Source organism: Guillardia theta, assembly GCF_000315625.1.
Source record: "Guillardia theta CCMP2712 unplaced genomic scaffold GUITHscaffold_56, whole genome shotgun sequence".
NCBI lineage: Eukaryota > Cryptophyceae > Pyrenomonadales > Geminigeraceae > Guillardia > Guillardia theta.
This window is the reverse complement of record NW_005434618.1, coordinates 382,155-403,162: the sequence shown is the minus strand read 5'-3', so window position 1 is coordinate 403,162 and position 21,008 is coordinate 382,155. Positions and strand designations below refer to the sequence as shown.

The 21,008-nt window shown below is 54.1% G+C and overlaps 8 protein-coding genes across 8 annotated transcripts; 5 read left to right on the top strand and 3 right to left on the bottom strand.

Annotated features, from left to right (window-relative positions):
• Positions 1-1,077: 1,077 nt before the first annotated feature.
• Positions 1,078-4,181, top strand: GUITHDRAFT_112082 (hypothetical protein; the record flags this gene model as incomplete). Its single annotated transcript, XM_005828869.1, has 7 exons — positions 1,078-1,146; positions 1,196-1,348; positions 1,392-1,561; positions 1,613-2,034; positions 2,077-2,215; positions 2,265-3,045; positions 3,258-4,181. 7 exons carry the CDS (start codon positions 1,078-1,080, stop codon positions 4,179-4,181), a joined length of 2,658 nt encoding a protein of 885 aa, XP_005828926.1.
• Positions 4,182-4,278: 97 nt separating this feature from the next.
• Positions 4,279-4,706, bottom strand: GUITHDRAFT_112081 (hypothetical protein; the record flags this gene model as incomplete). Its single annotated transcript, XM_005828868.1, has 2 exons — positions 4,279-4,459; positions 4,558-4,706. 2 exons carry the CDS (start codon positions 4,704-4,706, stop codon positions 4,279-4,281), a joined length of 330 nt encoding a protein of 109 aa, XP_005828925.1.
• A 1,296-nt stretch (positions 4,707-6,002) lies between these two features.
• On the top strand, positions 6,003-6,170 carry GUITHDRAFT_42054 (hypothetical protein; the record flags this gene model as incomplete). The annotated part of the gene is made up of 1 exon (XM_005828867.1): positions 6,003-6,170. A coding segment is annotated over one exon (168 nt), but the record flags the coding sequence as incomplete, so codon positions are not given.
• Positions 6,171-10,937: 4,767 nt separating this feature from the next.
• Positions 10,938-11,526, top strand: GUITHDRAFT_74418 (hypothetical protein; the record flags this gene model as incomplete). Its single annotated transcript, XM_005828866.1, has 2 exons — positions 10,938-11,245; positions 11,379-11,526. The coding sequence occupies 2 exons, from the start codon at positions 10,938-10,940 to the stop codon at positions 11,524-11,526; spliced, it is 456 nt and encodes a 151-aa protein (XP_005828923.1).
• A 494-nt stretch (positions 11,527-12,020) lies between these two features.
• On the top strand, positions 12,021-12,753 carry GUITHDRAFT_112078 (hypothetical protein; the record flags this gene model as incomplete). The annotated part of the gene is made up of 5 exons (XM_005828865.1): positions 12,021-12,092; positions 12,143-12,308; positions 12,355-12,431; positions 12,544-12,607; positions 12,659-12,753. 5 exons carry the CDS (start codon positions 12,021-12,023, stop codon positions 12,751-12,753), a joined length of 474 nt encoding a protein of 157 aa, XP_005828922.1.
• An 813-nt stretch (positions 12,754-13,566) lies between these two features.
• On the bottom strand, positions 13,567-14,659 carry GUITHDRAFT_74342 (hypothetical protein; the record flags this gene model as incomplete). The annotated part of the gene is made up of 2 exons (XM_005828864.1): positions 13,567-13,813; positions 14,022-14,659. Coding segments are annotated over 2 exons (885 nt in total), but the record flags the coding sequence as incomplete, so codon positions are not given.
• A 977-nt stretch (positions 14,660-15,636) lies between these two features.
• On the bottom strand, positions 15,637-17,984 carry GUITHDRAFT_153692 (hypothetical protein). The gene is made up of 16 exons (XM_005828863.1): positions 17,892-17,984; positions 17,775-17,812; positions 17,647-17,730; positions 17,552-17,600; positions 17,420-17,502; positions 17,334-17,367; positions 17,229-17,282; positions 17,031-17,171; positions 16,921-16,976; positions 16,791-16,866; positions 16,686-16,741; positions 16,508-16,634; positions 16,229-16,442; positions 15,937-16,164; positions 15,835-15,886; positions 15,637-15,784 (listed from the first exon to the last, which is right to left on the bottom strand). The coding sequence occupies exons 1-14, from the start codon at positions 17,937-17,939 to the stop codon at positions 15,989-15,991; spliced, it is 1,236 nt and encodes a 411-aa protein (XP_005828920.1). The 5' UTR covers positions 17,940-17,984; the 3' UTR covers positions 15,637-15,784; positions 15,835-15,886; positions 15,937-15,988.
• Positions 17,985-19,666: 1,682 nt separating this feature from the next.
• On the top strand, positions 19,667-20,772 carry GUITHDRAFT_112075 (hypothetical protein; the record flags this gene model as incomplete). The annotated part of the gene is made up of 7 exons (XM_005828862.1): positions 19,667-19,741; positions 19,786-19,851; positions 19,976-20,019; positions 20,076-20,180; positions 20,239-20,332; positions 20,382-20,610; positions 20,657-20,772. The coding sequence occupies 7 exons, from the start codon at positions 19,667-19,669 to the stop codon at positions 20,770-20,772; spliced, it is 729 nt and encodes a 242-aa protein (XP_005828919.1).
• Positions 20,773-21,008: the final 236 nt, after the last annotated feature.

Below are 21,008 nucleotides of genomic sequence, written 5' to 3'. Positions count from 1 at the left end.
AGTTCTTACCTATGCTTTAACACAATCCTTTCTCTCATTCCTTATTTTACATCCCTTGCCTTGATGAGCCTTGTCTGGACTCGCCTGGGCATTGACTATACATCCTGCCTCTTCTCTTCTTCTCCTCTTCTCTTCTTCTCTTCTTCTCTTCTTCTCTTCTTGACTCCTTCTCTTCTTCTCTTCTTCACTCCTTCTCTTCTTCTCTTCTTCTCTTCTTCTCTTCAAGAGTCTTCGCTGATTCATTTGTCCCCATGTTTACAAATCAAATTCGTGACCCCCATCATTCCTAAGCAACTTAAACCACCCCCTTGTTCACCCTACCCCTTGATTTCAAATATCTGTGGTACTATTCACCACCCTCCTACCCCATGCCAATGACCCGACACCCCACCCGAATCCACTATGTTGACACGCGCTTTTTAATGTCGAGAACGTACAACGCCTTCCAGAACAGGGAGCAAGGGAGGAGAGAGACAGATAGACATGGAGAGAGAGAGAGAGGAGAGGGGTTCCTTCCCCTGATCGGAACAACCTCAGCTGCCATCCATGTTGCATGAGCGGGTGTTGCCGGATGAAGGTCCAGGTTAGCCGGCGGCCCTCCATGTTTTGGTCCCCGTACTCCCACACAGCTCTAACAACTCTTGGAGAACATAAGGGGTATGCGTACCACCTCGGAACGGACGAGGCTTCGCATCACAACATCAGTCAGAGCCAGTCTGTTAGAGCAGGCTCTTGATAGATTTCTTGAGAGTGAGGGGAGTGAGAGGAAGCGAGGTGGTTTCAAAATTTGACGCCAGGCGAGGTTATGTAACATAGCTGCGTTGCGGAATCAAGGAGAAGTAGCAACCTCTCCAGTCTGAACTTGGAACCAGACCCGTAGTGGCATTAGGGCAGGTCAGGTATATCTTATTAGAGCAGTGGATGGCAGTAAAGCCAGAAGTAGAAGTTTGACTGGCGCTCTGGATGACCTCTCCTGTTTCATCAGGGATGATCACGGCAGCTGGTAAAGTTCACAACCTGCTTCATCAACACGGACCCAGGTCTCCCGGGTCTCATCAAGCGCCGGCTCAGCAAAAGATGCCTGAGTTCATCGAAATGCAGAACGACAGTGGGATGGTGATATGGGACAAGCCGAGGGAGGAGGAGGTGAGGGAATGCCGGACGTGCCTTCACCTCACACCGTCGTGCGATGTAGATCGTCATGCATGGGGCGGTGGAGAAGCGAATCGTATCCAAGAGAATCTATTGGTCTTCGAGGCACGTGTACCTCACCGACAAGTACCTGATGATAGCGCTTGACGACTCAAGTCACATTCGAGATCGAATTCGACTGCTCGACATCTTTGAGGTGTTCACATCGCCTGTCTCAGATCTGTGTCATGCTGTATCAGGTGTCGCGCATCTCCAGCAACGAGGCCGTGATGTTCGGCGGAGGCAGCAACTTGTTGCGACGGCACACCGGCAGTTCCAACAGTCTCACGGCGATGGAGGCGAGCGAGCGAGACGTGTCGCAGCTGGAATGGAATCACGCCTTCCGTATCTTGGAGCATTCTTCGAACCGGTGAGGGAGGAGCAGGGACACGCGATGAGCGCTCGGGTGACGAGGCGGCAGCAACGTCTGTCTGAGGGCGTCGAGCGAAGAGGAATGTCAACGATGGATAGATAAGATCTTGCAGGCGAAGGGGCAGGCGGTGAAAGACTTCGAGAGGAGTCGACATCTGACGCGGGTGGAGAGATTGAGGCAGAAGCTGAGCAGGTCGCCCATTCCTTCTCTCTTAGTGAATGTGACATCCTTCTGCTTGGCTGCACTTGACCTGAACAGGATTTATTTGTCGGAGGCTTGCCAGGGCCTGCTGGGGGCTATGCTCGTGGTCAACTTCTTGTTCAATGCTGTCGATGCTGAATTGCGATCACCTCCTGGGACAACTGAACGGGCCATGTTTGACTGGGTGGATGACTGCTTCACAATGATCTACACGTGCGAGCTCATAGTGAACATGTTCATCCACTGGTTCTATCCTTTCTTCTCCTCGGGTATCGTCTCTCTTGGTTCCGCATTCTCTCAACCCTCAACAGGTTGGAACATCTTCGACTTCATCGTCATCCTCTCTTCGATCACCACTTCCGTCTTGTTGAGATTTGATACGAAATCAAACTTCAACATCAGCGTCCTGCGATTGCTCCGTGTCTTCAAGATTGTTCGGGTGTTCAACAAGTGATGATCGATTCTCCCTTGACTTGTCTGACTTTCTCACCTACCTCAGGCTGAGATCTCTACAGAAGATCGTTCTTGCAATCTCCATCAGCTTCGTTTCCGTCCTCAACACCCTCGTCCTCTTCCTCGTCGTCAACTCTATATACGCCATTGTCGGTTCCTCCATCTTTGCCGACCTCTCTCCCTCGCAGTTCGGCACCTTCCTCAAGGCTTCCTTCACCATGTTTCAGGTCGCCACCTTCGACGGCTGGTCGACGGACGTGGTCAGACCTCTGCAGAACCAGGGCGCCAACTCCGCGCTGGTGGCCATCTTCTTCGTCTCCTTCCTCGTCCTCATCGGCATCGTCATCCTCAACGTCATCATCGCCGTCATCCTCGAGGGGTTCCTCTCCGCCATCGACAGGTTCGAGCAGCAGGACCGCATCAGCGAGGAGTCGATCGAGCACTACCGCGTGGCAGGCCCGCTCGACCCCCTACTCGCCATCCTCGCCAACTTTTCCTCCTCCAGCCACCTCTCCTCCCAGATCGAGCTCGTATTCTCCCAGCTCGACATCGACGGCAGCGGGACCCTCACCTTCGAGGAGCTCCGCGACGGGCTGGCAGGGCTGAACTTGCAGCCCGTCATCCAGATCAGCCTCGAGGACTGGGACGTCATCACTCACAACTCGTCCTTCTGCAACGACCAGGGGGAGATGTCCCGCTCCGCCTTCGAGGCTGCCATGAGGTGGCAGCTTTCGCTCTACGCGCAGAAGCTCCTCGCTCAGCGCATGCAGCACTCGGTCAAGAACCACTCCGACGATTCGAGCATCCTCTTTGCCATGAAAGTCCTGGTGGGTCCCAACTCCTCCTTCCACCCATGATCCTCTCCTGCCCCTGTTTCCTCCTCCCGTCCTCCCGCCCTCCCGTCCTCCCGTCCTCTTTCAGCTTGCCTTCGCGCTCGCTGTCTCTTTCCTCACGCGTCGGGTGTACTTCCCGTCATCTTCTCCCACCTCTCATGCGCCTCCTCCCTCCCTCGGCTCTTCGTCTGATCGCCTCTCGTCAGATGCTCCAGGACTCCAGGCATTCCCTACAGGAGGAGGGCCAGCGCTCGATCGGCAAGCGGGAGGGCACCCCGGCTAGTCCCTACTTTGGGGCCTGGGAACATATGGAGAGGAGGCCCAACGTCGGAGAGGAGAGGAGAGCGCAGGAGGACGTCGGTGCGCTCATCACTGAGGGCTTCAACAAAGTTCTTGCTGCCCTCGAGCGTCTCGAGCGTCGAGGCGTGCTCGAGGGCCCTGACAGGGTGACGTCACCGATGAAGAAGGACGAGACAAGAAGCTCCGTCACTCTCCCCAGCGTCGCTCAACGGCCGACCTGGACGCCTCCAGCCTCAGAGGACGACGAGGACACAGCGAGAGAGAAGGAGGAGGAGGAGGAGGAGGAGGAGGAGGAGGAGCAGCAGCAGCAGCAGCAGCAGCAGCAGCACGGGGCCAGCGAGCAGGAGGACGCTGACAGCTCTTCTGGCGTATCCGTCAGCGAGGAGATTTCGTTGAGGTTGGAGGCAGCGGAGGCAGGGGATGTCAAGAGCTCTGTCAAGCGGGCGCTGCTGAGCCCTGGCGACCAATACCTACGCACCAACCACTACAGGGAGGCGTTCGAGGCGTACCGCAGCACCCTCCAGCTCTCCCTCTCCAGGGAGGAGTGGCAGTCGAGGATCGTGACGGAGGAGGCGGCCAATGCTCCCTCCCCAGCCCACGATCCCAGCAAGGCTTCCAGCAGCAGCTCAGCCCGGGCCCTCCCCCTTGGTGGACAGGAGCACAGGGTGGCGATGGATGGGGGAGGAGAGGGGTCGTCGGGGGTCCATAAGGTCGAGTCGGTACCGAACCTCCTGCAGCAGTCGGACTTGTTCATGAGGTCACCGCAGGAGGAGGCGCTCTTGTTGGCGAGGAGGGCAGACAGTGAGCCCATCATGACGTACACGCTTTGAGTAGCGAGGAGGAACAGGAGAAGGAGACGGATGAAGGAGGAGATAATGTATGTTACACTAGCCATCTACAGCAGAAAGCATCTCGTCACCCGGCACATCACTTGGACTTGTCGTCGCCAACGGTGATGCCGCACTTCTTCAGCCTGTCGTTGGTGTAGAACTCTGCCCGGCATCCCTCCACTCCGAAGGCCATGTGGTTGACGCAGAGGTCGCAGAAGTTCTTGTCCGTCTCGTCCTTGATCTGATGTGGCTCCAGCGTTGCTACCTCGTCCTCCGCGCTGAAGGGTAGGTCAATCACGAGGGAAGACCGCCGAGGGGGGTGGGGTTGCATGGCAAGAGCAGGGCAAGGAGGAGGGGGAGGCGAAGTGAGTCGAACCTTCCATATGTTAGCATCGTCCTCCGCAGCAGGTCAAACACCATTCTGTGACAAGAAATGTCAATAAGGAGTCCCATGCCACCTATCAATTTTCTTCTTTTCTTCTCGTTGTCTTGCACTGCTGTCTCGCATGTCCACGTGCTCACCATGTGTTTTCCGAAGGGAAGTTCCCCTCCCCTCTCCATCTCTGGTTACCCACCAACCCACGGAACTCCATCTACCGTCCATCCGTTATGCATTCCTCCCTCTCCCTCCTCCCTCCCTCCCTCCTCCCTCCTCCGTCTCCTCCTCCTCCCTCCTCCCTCCCTCCTCCTCCCTCCCTCCCTCTCCTTCCCTCCTCTCCCTCTCTCCCTCTCTCCCTCCTCTCCCCTGGTCTCTCTGCCTCTTCCACCACGCGCCATCTCCACAAGAGCCTGTCTCCTCCCATGAGCATCGAAATAGAACATGTAGCATGATTTCTTTCCTATTTGGATTTCGCTCAATTATTGCTGTCCCAATTTATTTCCTATTTGAGTAAAACTACAGCCACTTGACCGAAAAGTTCACAAACTGTATCGATATACAAGGAAGGGAAGGGAGCAGGAGGAGGAGGAGAGAAGAATATGATGAAACAGCACATGATGGGAGAGGAGGAGAGGAGGAGGGGAGGGGGACAAGAGGTGGGAAGGAGGGAAAAGGGGCGAGAGGAGGGCGAGAGGATTGGCAGAGGAATTAGACTTGCATCACGTCAACAAGAAAGCGTAAAGGGGGAGAGGAGAAGTGAACTGGAGAGACAGCTCGTCGGGCAAGATCATGGAGTGTAAACTTTGCTGCCAACTGATCTAGTCCGCAGTGTGAGAAGAAGCCCGATGCTTCGAGAAACAGCTTGCGGGCTGCATCGGTTGCATCGGTTGCAGGAGATCGAGCAAGTCCTGCATCGCAACATCGCTGACAAGGTTGAACAAGAGCAGGAAGAAGTAGAAGGGTGGCGAGAAGCTCTGCGCCTCTTCTATGGAGCTGAGCACATGCCTGGATCTGACGAGGAGCAGGGATTCATTAGGGTGCTTGCTCGCGGCAAGATGCTGGCCAGCCATGTGCTCAAGGAGGAGGCAGCATGCCAGGAGCTGCCGATCAATCGGGTCTTGCGATGCGACTGCTGTTTTCTCATCTTTGAGAACCCTCACGCCCTCCATTGCGGCCACACCTTGTGCGAGGCCTGTTGGAACAAGATCGGCAAGTGCCCCCTGCCCGGGCCGACGTGTCGCGATGCGCCCACAGTCGTTGTGCTTCATCGAGATAGGCAGCAGGAGCAGGGAGGAGCATGTCAAGCGTCCAAGCAGATGCTGTCAAAGCCAAACCTCACCCTCAGCATGATCGTCGATGAGTTCGCGTTCCCGCAGGGAGGAGAGGCGAGGAAGCTGAGGAAGGAAGCTAACCTGAAGCTCGCGAGTCAAGACATCGAGGCAGCTGTCGATCTCTACGACAAGGCTATCGCCCTGTCCCCGTATGATCACGTGCTGCATGGCAACAAGGCACAGGCGCTTCTGTCCGCTCATCGATTCTCAGAGGCTCTTGCCAGTGCTGACATGTCCGTCGCTCTCATGCCGGACTGGGGGAAAGGTCACTTTCGCAGGTAGGAGAACACATGACATGGTGAATTTGACCATGTGTGTGTTGTGTAATTACGATGATTGATATGGTTCTTTGTCCATTCAAACTTTGTGATAAGAATGGGATTGAAATCCTTTGACTGTCTTGCAGAGCTCTCGCCTTTCTCGGTCTCGACATGAATGCTGAAGCTTTTGGGTCGTTTCTCTTGAGTCTCACAGTTCTTTGTGAGAACATGCGGGAGACGGGGGGGCATCGGGCGACAAAGCTGGACGTCAAGACAGCAAGAGGCAAGCTTGTTGAGCTCCTGCACAGCTTGCTGTCGAGCGAGTGCGAGCTCGGCGAGCAATTCGAGGGCCAGCTCAAGGAGAGCTGGAGGATTCCTTCCCTCAGTGATGCTGACAAGAACGAGATGACACGTCATCTGGTCAACCTCGCAGCGGACGACTTCGATCTCGAGTGCAAGTTGTGCTACCATGTCATCTGTCAGCCGACCACAACCCCTTGCGGCCACACGTTCTGTCGGGTGTGCCTTATACGCAGCCTGGACTACAACTCAACTTGCCCCCTCTGCCGCTCTTCTCTCATCGGATACCTTGCTCTACATCGCAAGGACGGGCATCTCGTCAGCAACCAGCGCTACTGCCCCATCTCCCGCAGCTTGAACTCCGTCCTCAACATGTTGTTCCCTGACCTGATGGCGCAGCGGAGCTCACAGCTCGAGATGCAGGAAAAGGTCACGAGCAGCGGGGCGATCAGTCCTACCCCTTCGGTCGGACCATCGTGGGTGCCGATCCTCTCCTGCGCCCTCGGATACCCCGGGGTGAAGTATCATCTTCAGTTCTTCGAGCCGCACTACAAGATCATGATCCGAAGGTGCATCGAGTCCGGCAGCTGCTTCGGCCTCTGCCCTCCGTCCTCCTCGGACAGGCTGGGGGGCTACGGATGCTTGCTGCAAATCGAGTCTTTCAATTACCTCCACGACGGCAGGTGTGAGGTGACAGCCTACGGGGCGAAGCGATTCCAAGTGGAGGAGGAGGAGATCCGTGACGGGTACCTGACAGCGAGGGTGCGATGGTTGGAAGACGATGCAGACGAGGAAGCAACAGGCCACAAGGACGAGCTGTTGAACCCCTTCACTCGTCCTGACCAGTTCAGCGAGTGGATGGAGAGGGAGGAGAACGAATGGCTCAGGCGTGGAGACCGACGGCGGGTCTCGCTGAACGCCCTGCAAGAGGAGCAGCAGAAGCTCACCGAGAAGAGCCTGGACGAGCTGTTCCGGTATGCCTTGTTCGACCATGCTGGGCAGAGCCTCACAATCTCCTTCAAGCTTCACCTTGCAGGCCTTCTGCTTGATTCTCCAGAAATTTCTCCCCCAGGAGGTTTGGTCACGATTCTTGCAGCAGGTGATGCCTTGAAAGAGAAACCTCTAACACTCGACACTGAGCTTGTCGTGTTGTGGTCAGGTCGGTCAACTACCCATGGATCCTTCACTTCTGTCTTTCTGGCTCTGCGCGTTTTTCCTCCACATGTTTCCTCAGCGGGTGACGAGGAGCAGAAGCATTGCTTACTTTAAATGATTTCTATGCAGAAGGGATTCACCGACATTGCCCAATCCATCACGCTTGATTCCTCGCCGTCTTCTCGCCTCCTCAAGGTAACTGATCTCTCAGTCTCTGATCGCTCAGCGTGACGTGGCTGAAGGTCATTGAGGGTCTGATGGCCATCATCAGAGAACTCCCCGCTGCTCTGCTCATGAGCACCAGCCCATGACTCGATGCGAGCTCGCTCTTCTTCTTTACGCCGTGTCGAAGTCACTCAGTCTAGCCTGTAACACCTTCACCTTTATTCTTTACACGTTCAAGTCACTCAGTCTAGCCTGTAACACCTTCACCTTTATTCTTTACACGTTCAAGTCACTCAGTCTAGCTCTTCTTGTTTGCTCGTTGAATCTGATCAATATGATCCCCGATTCCAATTTACTGGCACCCGCAGCTGACCACCCGGCCCCTGTAAAACTTCTTTTTTCAATCTTTTTTCCACTTTTTTCCCCTTTCTAACGGGACTAGCTGCGGGACTTTTAGTAGGCAACGATGGCGGGGCAGGGCCTTCATCTTCCAAGGAGCGAAGGGGAGGGAGGGAGAGGGAGAGGAGAGGAGAGCGACTGAGAATCTCCTCGTCCTCAGACATCAAGCTCCTGCTCTGCTTCTTCTGAGACCTCTCCGCCGCATCTCCGCACATGGTGCGCTCGTTGAAGGGGGGATCGGATGCGCCCCATCGCGATACCATGAGCTTGCGAAGAGATCTCGACATGGCGCGTGAGGGTCTTTCCTGCAGTACCTCTTGACCTTCTCCGTCTCACCTTGCGGCAGCTGTTCCAGCTCCTTCTGAACATCTTTGCCATTGAAATAGAGGCCAAGGCGCATCGGGATGAAGAGAGGGCCCTCGATCTTCTGGGTGTTCCATGGGTTCTTCTTCGTCTGCTTCTTCTCTTGCTCGGATACTTGGCCGCAATGTATGCACGATACTAGTTGCTCGAATATGCTGGATCGGATAGATTGTGGAAAGAGCCAACTCGTTAAAGGAAGCGCTTTTGGCCTGGTCATGGTCCTTCGAGGAGGAAAGAAGCAGTCTTCCAAGATGCGGAACCCCTCGAGACTTGAAAGCTTCATGTCAGTGAGCGACGACGTTCGCACCACTATCAGACACATGCTCTCCAACGCAGGTGAGAAGGCGGAGGAAGCAGGATCTGAAGCGAACAGCAAGCCCACTACAAGAAATGTACAGCAGCGGATCGTTGAGTGCAGAGAAGAGCTAGAAAGGTGAGAAGTCTACTTTGCTCCATGGCATGTTGCGTCCTTGTTCATCCTGCTCGTGTCCTCTTGAACTTGGATGTTCCTGGGTGGTGGGAGGTTGAAAGATTGTGAGCGATGAAGATGATGAGGATTGAAAAAATCAGCAAACATGCGATGCGGCATGTGAGGTCAGAGCTGTTAGGAATTTTTGATTCTCTGCATTGAGGATACAACACCCGGTGTTAGCTGGGGTGAGATGGCACGGCCAGAGGGTTTGAGCGGGAAATTATTATGTGCCTTTCAGCTCGCATGTGGGTCTTCGAAAGCTAATCAATTCCTACAGGCTGCAGCAAAAAGTTGTTGAGGCAGAAGCAGCAGTGAAGAAGGCAAAGGGAGAGAAGCTGAGGTGAGCTCCGGCCCCTCCTTTACTTGTTTCAACAACCTCAAGAATCACATCTCATGCCGTTCCCCTTGTTGACGAAGGACTTGGTTGCTCTGTTTGTTATGTTGACTGATTTCCTCTCTACAGGTTGCCTTGCGGGTCCACGAGAGCCAAGTGGAAAGAGGTGAGATAATTCTACATGTCTGCCGGTGCAACCCTTCCTTGATATAAGGAGTTCCTCCGTCAAAGATGCATCTCAGTTGTTGTTTGTCTTGTTCCCTGGGTCTGATGACCTCGATCTCGCTTCATGTCTTGTAGCTTCCTAGCCCTTTCAACGAGTTTTCAGCCTCGTCCATTTTCCCACCTGCCCTTGTGTTGCCTGCCTCGCCCCTTGTGTCCTATGCATCCTCCACCCCGTGTATGCCCTCCCTCCTACCGATTTCTCCTTCACCTGCTCCTTCACCTGCTCCTCCACCTGCTCCTCCACCTGCTCCTCCTCCTGCTCCTCCTCCTGCTCCTCCTCGTCGTCGTCGTGCTCCTCCTTCTCTTCTCACAGTTGCATGCAGGCGGTGTTGGCAGCGAACTCGGCGCGGAAGGCAGCTGATGGGTACCAAGACAGGCTAAGGATACTCTTAGAGGAGGGAGGGGGGGTGGTAGGTAATTTGGAACGTTCGAAGGGTGGGGTCCTAAGAGGAAGGAAGGAGGGTGGGGGTGTAGACGGGAGGAGAAGTGGGGTGGTCGACGAGGGGACGGAAGATCGTGCGGCCATGGGGAAGAAGAAAAGCAAGAGGAAGGAGAAGGAGAAGGAGGAGGAGGAGAGAAGGAGGCAGGAGGAGGAGGAGGAGGAGGAGACGGGTGAGGAGGAACGTGTGCAGAAGAAGAGGAAGAAGAACAAAGACCTTGACAGCTCAAGAGACTCGGACAGAGAGTCTCGTGACCAGAGCTCCCGTGACGAATCCTCGAGCGCGAAGAAGAAGAAGAAGAAAAAGAGGAGGAGGAGGAGCCAGGAGGAGCCGGAAGGAGAACATGCTTCACCAGACAAGGCCTTGCTGAAACTTCAATGGTCCCTCCCAGTGCCGAGGCCTCCGTTGAACCCGAAGGACGTCAGGGATTACATTCTTCACAGTATGGGTTGCGGGCCCTCCCCCTCGTGGGCGAGCCTTGAAGGGAATCTCCCGGTCCGCAACCTGATGATCGTGTGCGTGGACTCACTGGGACACTCTACCTACCTGAAGCATCAGGACTCCCTTCCTTTCCTCTCCTCCCGCCGTCACGATTCTGTTGTCCTCCGCGCCCCTGGCACTCCGATCGAGATTTTCCCGGCGACTGCTGACATTTTCACGTGCCCAGACCAAGACAAGGGACACGCTAAAAATGCTAAAGAAGCCGCCAAGAAGAGCGCAGCAGAGCTATCATTGAAACCTTCCGATTGCCTGCTCTCCTTTGCAGAGCTTGTCGACAACAATTACCCCATCTCGCCCAACTGGGAGGGAGGGGAGGAGTATGAGCACGCCAACGGGTACGTGGAGACGAGGCCAGAGGGTGGGGATGAGAAGAAGTCACCCAAGTCACCCAAGTCAGGGAGGAGGGATAAGATGATTGCGATGGACTGTGAGATGTGCACTACCAAGGAGGGGCTGGAGCTGACCAGAATCTCCCTGGTGGACGAGGATGGCAACACTGTGTATGACAGCTTCGTGAAGCCCTTCAACGAGATCGTGGACTACAACACCAAGTACAGCGGGATCACCCAGGAGATGCTCAAGGACGTGGAGACGAACATCTACGACATCCAGCAGAGAGTTCTCGAGCTCTGCTCCGCCGAAACCATCCTGGTGGGGCACTCGCTGGAAAATGACCTGAGGGCGTGCAGAATCTATCACAGCCGCGTCATCGATACGGCAGTCCTGTTCCCCCACCCGAAGTATGCTCTCCCTCATTCGCTCGCCACCCCCCCAACCCCCCTCCACCTCCACCTCCACCTCCCTTGTTCGCTTGCTCCTTTCCTCACCTTCCCCTGCTCTTCTTTTCTATGATGTCTTGACGGTGTCAACCAGGGGAAACGCGTACAAGCATGCTCTCCGCCACCTTGTCAGCAGATACTTGAGGAGGGAGATGGATAGGAAGAATGGACATTGCAGCGTTGATGACGCTGCTGCTTGCATGCAGCTTGTCAAGCTCAAACTTATGAAAGGTTTGCCCTAGACCCGTCCTCTCCTTCTCCTCCTTCTCCTCCTTCTCCTCCTTCTCCTCCTTCTCCTCCTTCTCCTCCTTCTCCTCCTTCTCCTCCTTCTCCTCCTTGCTCCTGTCCTTCTCCTCCTTGCTCCTGTCCTTATCCTCCTCGTTCAACACAACTTATTCCTTTTCCCTCCTCGCCTCTCTCTTCCCCTGCTCCCTCTCCCTGGAACTTGTCAAATCCAACAAGCTCTTGCAGGTCCATTCTTCGGTGTATCAGGAGATTGCAGGCTGAAGGGAGAAAATTTGTTTCATCGGTTGGAGAGGAAGAGCACAAGGAGCTTGCAGATGTTCATGCTGGGTGACATCAGGACGGTAGGAGGAGGAAAGGAAAGCAGGAGCGGGGAAGGGGAGGACGAGAGAGGGCGGAAGAGCAAGTGGGAAGGGAGGAAAGGTGGAGGAGCAGAGGAGGGAGATTGAGGAGGAGAGATATTCCTACTGACTGGTAAAACAAGATCGGACTGATGTCGAAGGGAAGCTCAGCAACTCAGATCTGCTGCAAGAACGAGAAGAACATGCTAGAGGAAGCGGCAAAGGTGACGAGCCTCCAACCTCATCCACGGCCGTGATGAGCTCGTTTCGTCAGATCTTCGATAGCCACGACAGTTTCCTCCTGGTCTCCTGGCTCGACGTCGGACCTCCTCGAGAGGATCGAGCCTCTCGGCGCAAGTCTGCTACTTCTCCTCCTCCCAACGACGCGCCGGACGACAAGGCTGAAGCTCCTCCCGAGGAACTGGAAGCTCGTCTGCTCGGTCTTGCCATGTGTCTCTCTTCCTCTCCGTCATCTGCCGCGTGCAGGCGTCGACAAGACCATCTCCAGCCTTTGCTCCCAGGCTCCTCCTGGCACAAGCGTCATCATCATCGGCCCTTCAGAGGTCTAAGAGAGAGGGGGAGGGGGGAGGAGATGGAACGAGCGGGAGCAGGAGCAGAAGCTAGAGGACGGAAGTCGGAGCACGAGAACTTGTGGCTCGCTGACGGAGACGACAGGACCTGACGGAGATAGAGGAATTGCGATTGAGGAGGAGGACAAAATCGAATCAGAAGAGCGCAGGTGAAGGAGGCGAGGGGGGAGAGGGGGCGACAAGAGTTTGAACGACAGCAGGGATGCCCTGGAGTGAGGAGGACGAGAAGAATCTCAACACGAAGATCAACGAGGCCAGGAATGGCTGCGCCTTCTTCTTCTTCAGCAGTCGATAGGGAGATGGAAAGAGGACTGAGGAGGAGGGAGGAAGGAGGAGGAGGGGGGGGAGGGGGGGCGGTCATTCATTCATAATGAAAGTCTGAATCGCTGAACGAGCAGACTTGAGGGTTACATCGTTGCCCTTGAGCTCGACCTGAAAGGAAGGTCAGTCCCAGAGGCAGGGAAAGAGAAGGAGGGGCTGGGGGGGAGAGGGGAAGGGAGGGGAAGGGAGTACGAGAAGGTGGGAGGGAGAAGGGGAGGGGCAGGGAGAAGGGAGAAAGGGGGCAGAGGTTGAGAGAGTAGGAAGTGGGAGAGGAGAGGGGGAAGGGTGATGATGAACAGGATTGAGGGAGAACTTTGGTGAAGGAGAGGGGAGGAGGGACCTCTGCGAATTCAATGTCCGATTCCGTCTTGAGCACACGGATACTCGCTCCTGTCTCCTCCTGTTCGCTTCAGACGTCATGGCGCTATCCTTTCGACTCCACCATCACCTCTAGTTTCTTTATGTTCCTTCCACCTTTCCCGATGAAGAGCCTGTGGGTCATTCTGTCAGAGGTGAGCAGCAGCAGCAGCAGCAGCAGCAGCAGCAGCAGCAGCAGCAGCAGCAGCAGCAGCAGCAGCAGCAGCAGCAGCAGCAGCAGCAGCAGCAGCAGCAGCAGCAGCAGCAGCAGCAGCAGCAGCAGCAGCAGCAGCAGCAGCAGCAGCAGCAGCAGCAGCAGCAGCAGCAGCAGCAGCAGCAGCAGCAGCAGCAGCAGCAGCAGCAGCAGCCAGGAGTTGCAAAGGAGAAGGTCGACCCGATTTTCGAGGAGGGAACTTTGATCCTCATGCTCTCAAGCTTCTCCTGGAATCGACTCAGAGCAGTGCGAGGAAGGAGGCAGAGGAGTCACCATCGTGACCTTGGGCTTGCTCGAGAAGGAAATCGTCCCTCCCATGAAGTCCGTTCCCTTGTCCTTCATCTTCGCATACTCCATCAGTCCTCCCTCCCAGATTTGAGCCGTCAGCCCTCTCGGGCAGAAGACGCAGAGTACGCCCATGGTCTCGATCTCGTTGGTGTTCATGGTGCTATCGTCGAAGAAGCTGTGACCACCCCAGTCACTGGCCCTCCCGCCGCCACCTCCTCCTCCCTCCCTCCTCCCTCCCTCCCTCCCTCCCTCCCTCCCTCCCTCCCTCCTCCTCCTCCTCCTCCCCTTTCCACTTTCCTAACCACTCTGAACTCTACCTCACCCTTGCTCCCCTTCCCCTCGCCTCCACCTTTCAAAACCCTTTCCCCTTTGGCAGCTCTTACATCATCTCAGAGAAAGGAACGCCGCTCGCTCTCTTGAGGTTCTGGAAGTGTTTCCTCTTCGACCCAGGAAAGATCTCCTTGTACTCGGCAAGCTCTGCTACAGCAACACCGGGAGCAGCCTCGAACTTCTCCAGCAGATGTTTCGCCCACTCTACTTTGTTCGTCCTCGATGCGATGGCGACTTTCGTCCCCTTCCATGCCTCGTCGGTCGCAAGCTCGTGCAGCGCGCCCTTGGCTCCCTCAAACAGCCACACGTCCTTGTCTGCCTTGGGGCTCCTCTTCAGCTGGTACAGCTCGGGCGTCCACAGGGTGTTGTCGAGGTCGAAGACTACGAGCTTGGGACGAGCGCAACCCTTAGGAAGCTTCGCAACTTGCAGGCCCTCGCTCTCGCCCTCTCTCCTCTTGCGAGCGCTCATGCACACCACATCAGAGCGCCTGGAGGACAACGACTTGCTCGATGCCATGCCCCTCCAGCCTTGTGATCCAGGGAGCAGCGCGAGAGCCAGGAGGAATCGAAGGAGATGGGAGCTCATGAAAATGAACTTCATAACAGTCTTGCGAACACAGATCCTCGCTAACTCCCCATTCGACTTCTGCCAATCTCCTCCCCCTGCACCTGGGCCCGTCAACTCACTGCCTGCACATCGCTAAATATCAGCATCATCCTTATCCTCCCCTTCCTACTCGTTTCCCAACCCTCCCTCGTCCTCCCTCCTCTCCCCTTCCCTCGTCCTCCCTCCTCTCCCCTTCCCTCGTCCTCCCTCCTCTCCCCTTCCCTCGTCCTCCCTCCTCTCCCCTTCCCTCGTCCTCCCTCCTCTCCCCTTCCCTACGGCCTCCACCACCGCATGGGAACGCTTTGCCCGATAATGGACCCTCATCCCCACTCATACCCTACTGCCCCTACTCATCCGCAGGCAGTCACCGACTCATCAGTGCCAGACTCAGTACGGTCCTGACTCCGAGGCTCAGTGCCGCTGCAGTACTCAGTACGGTCCTCAGAGTCTGCCAGGCTCAGTCCTGTACTCAGTCACGTGACCGTGACTGTGAGTACAGAGCTGATTGTATGACTGCTAACTCAGGCCTGTGCTAACTTAAGTTGCCAGCTGAGCCGCTGGTAGAACTTGAACGAGATCGGACGGCAGCGAGTGACCATCGGCCCTCGGAGCGGCGCCGGGATGCCGCCAGGCTGCAACTGTACCGTCCCGCAATCACGCCGGGAGATTCAGGAGGCCCGTTCCAGCTCAGCCGGGGCCTGATCTGACAGGGCAGGCCAGGAGGAGCAGTTTCAATAGACTTGTACTCTTCCAGGAAGGACGGATAGCGGGTAGGGAGCAGTTGGAAAGGAGAGGAGGTGAGGAGAGTCACAAGAGTAGCAGCGTGGTAACTTTTACTGAATGCGGTGTTGGGAATAAAGTGTTGGAGGTTGCTGAAAGATTTATCTGGGACTGTTGAGGAGATTTCTCTTGCTGTGTAGCCTGTCATGACCCAGTGGACCCAGCAAAGCACTCAGATCTCAGTCTCTCAGCTTCCGACCGGACGTCTGGTCAGACTGACTGAGAAGGGTCTCAGATGTTGGACAAGCTGAGTGATGCAGACGTGAATCAACAAGTCTACAAGCGTTATGGCATTACACTAACGTTATCAGCCATCTAGAGTACACGGGACCAACTGAGTCACACGAATGGATTTCAACCGAGCCGTTAAGGATGTTGCGGAAAGGTTGTAACGAGCGGGTTCGTAGTGAGCCTATGCAGACTTCCAGTCTGCAAATTGAAATTTTAGACGAGTTTGAAGACGAAACTCAAGAACAAACCATCTTTGTCGGAAAGGAAATGTGTCCTGCAGTTTCAGCTGCCGACACAATGCTGCAGATACAAGTAAGACTGATGGGATGTAGATGATCAAAACTTTCAACCTGCTGTGAGATGATCGTGCTGATGGCGATTGCGAACGGGAGCCCGTGGGAGTTATATCACCTGCATCTGTTTGTAAATGCTCCGAGACAAGGCACATTGATACTCACGGGATCGATTCAGGGCCGGAGATCTGGACCTTGAGCTGTAAGGTGTGGCCGGAGGTGAAGGATAGGGACTCAATCTCGGGCTGAAAGAGGGCAAACTCTGGGACTCCCACTTGCCGCTTCCTGTTGATTCGAGCAAAGAATAAGGTCAACTGCAAAGTTGGACTATGATTAAGCATCAACTCACTTCGTTTCTCCCGGAAAATTCTCGGAGTGAGACTCAATTCTCCCAGCACATCACCGTCCGGATCCACACTGTTCCAGCTATTGTCGCAGAGGTCAACAGCCTCCATCTCGGCAAGGTTCCACTTCTCCAGAGAGGTGGCACGATTGAAAGCAGGATAACAGGATCTTTCGCGAACCATCATGTTGAAATGGCGTTCCCACTCAGCCTCGAGTCTCTGAAAGGGAAGCAAATCGACAAGCTTGTAAGTATCGTGACAAAGCGATGGGAATTGCAGTCAACCTGTGCGATCAGAGACTTCTCCCGTTGCATCTCAGTGAGCCGTTTTGACTCCTTGGCAATCCTTTGTTGCATGACGTAGTTTGTACCCTGAAGCTTTTTCAACTCCAGACGCTGCAGCTCGTGCTCCCTTTGCAAATCACCGCTTTAAAAAGCATACAAAAGCTTTTTACATCAGTACCTGCTGAGCGCTGAAGCTGTGGCCTTCTCCTTTTCAAGCTTCTGAATCAGCGCTTCCTGTTTCGAGCATCAGCACTCTTCAAGGGCATTCGCAATGTCCATATACCTTCTCACTCTTGATTTGGTCCACAGTCTTGCCCAAGGTGTTTGAAATTCTCTCTTCTTCCACCTCAATATTGAGCCTGCCACCAACACTGATCAACCACCAGCACTTAATGCTTAGGTAGGTTTCGTACTGCAGGGATTGTAACTGTCGAGCTAACTTCTTCTTTTCTTCTTCCATAGATAGGACCTGCATTGCAAATACAAGAGTGAGCTTCTAATGAAATGAATCACAAACAACTACCTTGGCCTTCTCCTCTTCGAGTCGGCGTTCCATATCTTGCTTCTCTTTGAGCGTGTCAACAACTTGCTTCTGCAGTCTGTTGGAGATGTATTCTTGCTCCTGCTCAAGCTCGTTCTCTATCTCTACTTTTTCTGCCAGAACCTAGCATTGCATACATTAAGATTTTGACTTGTGCAAACAGAAAGAAGAGAGTGGAACCTTGGCGAGCTTGTGCTGCAGAGTGTTGGTGAGGAATTCTTCTTCCTGCTCTACCTATAGTTTGACGATGTCAATATCACAATTTGGACACTTTTTAATCTTAACCTGGCGCACAAGAGCCTCTTTTTCGTGTTTGAGCCTTGATAATTGCAAAGTAAGATTCAGGGGATTATTGCCCTTGACGATACTACCTTGCAAGGTGAGCAGCACTCTGTTGTAATTTTGTCTCCAGCTCTTTCTTCTCATGCTCAAGCCTTCGCTCTTCGGCTTCAACCTGTAGTTATCTTCAGATGATGGGAAGGTGCAATGAGGAAGATGCGTACCTGAAGACGCATCGTAGCTTTCTCCTTCTCGATTTCTTCGATTCGGAGCCTGTGAATAATTCAGCTTGCAAGGCTTACAAATGCTTTCATGCTACATCAGCTTATTCGTGATTCTCTCGGCTTCCGCTTCAATTTGGGATTGTTGAATCCCCATCTTCCTCTTCAAATCGGCATTGTTTCTGTACAACTGTTAACTTCTCAAGGTGCAAATATCCCAGATTACCTTTCCAGTGAAGCATTCTTACGCTTCTCGTCCTCCAGCTAGATGAAGAGCAACAATCAGAGACGAGAGATTTGGGATACTGCAATGAACAAGGACGATGGAAATGCTATGCAATACCTGCTTGAGCAGCGACTCAACCGTCGGCTCCTTCACGCTTTCACTCATCTCTGTACGCGGACTGTTGGATGCAGAATGTATCTGGTTGAAACTGAACAAAAACAGACATGTTAGAACACAGACTTCAACGCATGCACTCTATTTGCAACAAGAATGAAATTTCGTGAATCCAATGCAAGAGACGGCAGTTTTGCCATGGCTGTATTGCGACTGTTGCATCAAGCCAGGGTCACAGCAAACAGATTCATATGTGGGACAAGGTTTGTGGTAGCAACATTTTGGAGCAAGGAGTGAGGAAAATCAGCAGGTTGCATCTTGGACCGTGAAGATTAGAATGAGACAGACCAATACCTCTTCTATCTACCACAAAAGCTTCTCAAGCTACAATCGCACGCCAACAGGCGCAATGGCGCTTTCACCACTCAGGACTCTCCAACTACTCAAGAAACGTGTACCAATGCTGGAACAAGGACAGAGCCAGATCTTTCTTCAAGATTCTGTGCTCTCAGCAATGATTTTGCCTCCCTCCTCCTCCTCCTCCTCTCGCTCAGACTCCTCGTTCGTCCTCGCCACTACTTTTCGCTCCCTGGCTCTCCTTCTGGCTGAACCTGTGGTACCCACCCTGCAACAATTACCCCTCACCCCTGCTCCATTGCATACCCTACCGTTGTTGGAAGAATTTGTTCTATAGTACCCATCTTTTTCTCTGTAATTACCCACCCCTTATGTGATGTTATTCTAGATCATTCTGCATACACCCGTACTCTTCACTACCCCTACCCAAACTTCCGTCTTCTTACCACCCACTCAGCATGGCTCTTTTCTTCGCTGTTTGGTAGCACTTTTAAAGGGTAGTTATAAACAGTTTTTAAAAAACATATTTAATCTGATTCTTGTACCAACAGAAGTATCTGCCCCCAATCACAGCAAGATAAATTATTTTAGTGAACTTGATTATAGGTAAAGCTGTTACTGATTGGTTGTTTTGATAGAAAAATTAGTACCATTAAAACTATTTTTAATGATCATTTGTATCTTTGTAGCGTCGTAAGGTATTTTTGATATAACCAAAGTTTTACCCCAGCAATGACCCCCCACCCGTACCCCCTAACCCGAACAACACCCTACCCCGGGGAGTTCCAGTTGCACCCCCTCACATATGGCCACTCCTTACCCCAAGCATCGCTTACCCCCTTCCCCCACTACCCCCTCCGTTCATACAAAACACACCCACCCCATTATCTTGTGCCTGTCCTCTGCCACCCCCATTCCCCCGGGGAACTCCAAGGCTTCCAGCGTACCCCCCTACCCCTTCTTGGATTGTAGTCATTCTTATGCCACCTACCCCCTGTTTTCAGTTGATCCAAGCAAAGTATCTACCCCTTCCTGCAGGTGAGGAGGGGTAACTCGGAGGGGGTGTACTTCGGTCGGGGGTATCGTCTCCCACCGGTGCTGCTCCCAGAGGAATCGAGGGTAGTCATTTACTTTTACTACACCGGTGGAATTTCTGGACAAAATGGGGGTGTTAGTTTGTTATATCACCGGTGGTTTTAAGGGATTTGTAACCGGTACTCCTGACCGCCAGGCTCATCCCTTGAAAATCTGAGGCCACCTAAAAATTGTACACCCCTACCCCCTCAAATAGCCGATATCTACTACACGGGTCATGATCGTTATCCGAGCCAACGGACCGGTACTCGGGCAAAGGGCGTGCCCGGCCGGGCCGGCGGCCCGGCTAAAGGAGACGATACCTCATCCCCACTCAGCCCCCGCCAATGGCTGCGGTTGTGGCTCTTGGCGGAATGCGAGGCGGACGACCGCGCATGGTGAGGAATCATGAGAAGAAGCGAGTCAGTCACTCATCAGTCAGTCACTCAGTCACTCAGTCACTCAGTTAGTCACTCAGTCGGTCGTGAAGGTCAAGAATCTAGACGAGAGAGATGCATTTGGGGTCAAGGCGGTCATAGCAGGAGTGAGGAGATAGGCAATGAAGGGGTTTGTTTGTCAGATGCTCCCAGTCGGTCTAGTCTCTTCTGGAAAGATCGTGCGACTGTTGATTAACATTTCTCCTCTCGTCTTTGCAGGTTGTAGCTGGGTTGCTTGCATTGGTTCTGTTTGTTGGCGTGAGGTGCGGAGATTTTCTTGCGGGAGCTGTGAATGATCTGATCACTGTTGTCATGGCAGTGTGAATGTGCTGCACAAGCAGCAGCGTAGGTTGGAGATGCAGCAGATGCTCTACAACCAGTGGGGCATCCATGACCACAACGAGCATTGGGGTGGAGTCGGCAGGTATTGCAGCGGGGAGCTGAGAGGAACGGCGATGTGGCTGATGGTGGTGGAAACGCAGTGAGAATTATCACACGGCCAAGTGGGACAACACGGGATCGAACCAAGACTATCACCCTCGAGACGGGACCAGCGCCACCGCCGACGCCATGGAGGTTCACATTCCGGCATCGCCATGGCTGGCTCTCTGAACTTGTGCCGCAGCCGAAATGGTGGAGGCCAGGACCAGGAGCGAACTCGGAGTACACCGGGCATGACATGGATGGCGAGCTGTTCAACCCCCCCGACGAGAAGATCTTCAAGCCCTTCTACATGAAGTCTGTCGGCAAGGCCTCTACCCAGCAGCTCTTCGACGTTGATGGCCCGTCCCCGAGGGATCCCCCCAGGTCCTCCTGGGCTCGTGCTGGCAAGGGAACCACCAGCTGGATGCTGAGTGAGTCCGCCGTGTCATTGTTTGCGCTACTGACGTGCTGGGCCAGAACACGAGGGTCCTCTGCTGGCCTCCTCGCAAGAGAAACATGAGAGCCCTCATCCTCTCAAGGATGTCACCGCCATGCAAGTTCAGGTGGGTCCTTGCCTCCCCTGCGCTCTTTGAATCCCCTCCTCTATCTTCCTCCCCCCTTCCTCCCCTGACCTGTTTTTAGTTACTAACGTACTTTCGCCCTCGGAGCATCTTTCGTCAACTGTTTACATCAGCTTATCCCTCGCCTCAACGTTTACCAACTCCCTCCTTTCCTCTGCACGGACAGTTCGGTCACACTAGGGCATAGTCTTCCCTGATCAAGCATTTACCATGGCTTGTACTCTTGTCCAGCAGCTGTTGTTGATAGG

Coding starts and splice junctions, on each gene's coding strand:
- GUITHDRAFT_153692 (XM_005828863.1), bottom strand. CDS start 17,939: ATGAGTGAAAGCGTGAAGGAGCCGACGGTTGAGTCGCTGCTCAAGCAG. Junction 17,813..17,891: donor TTGAGTCGCTGCTCAAGCAG/GTATTGCATAGC, acceptor CTCTTCATCTAG/CTGGAGGACGAGAAGCGTAA. Junction 17,731..17,774: donor AAGAATGCTTCACTGGAAAG/GTAATCTGGGAT, acceptor ACAGTTGTACAG/AAACAATGCCGATTTGAAGA.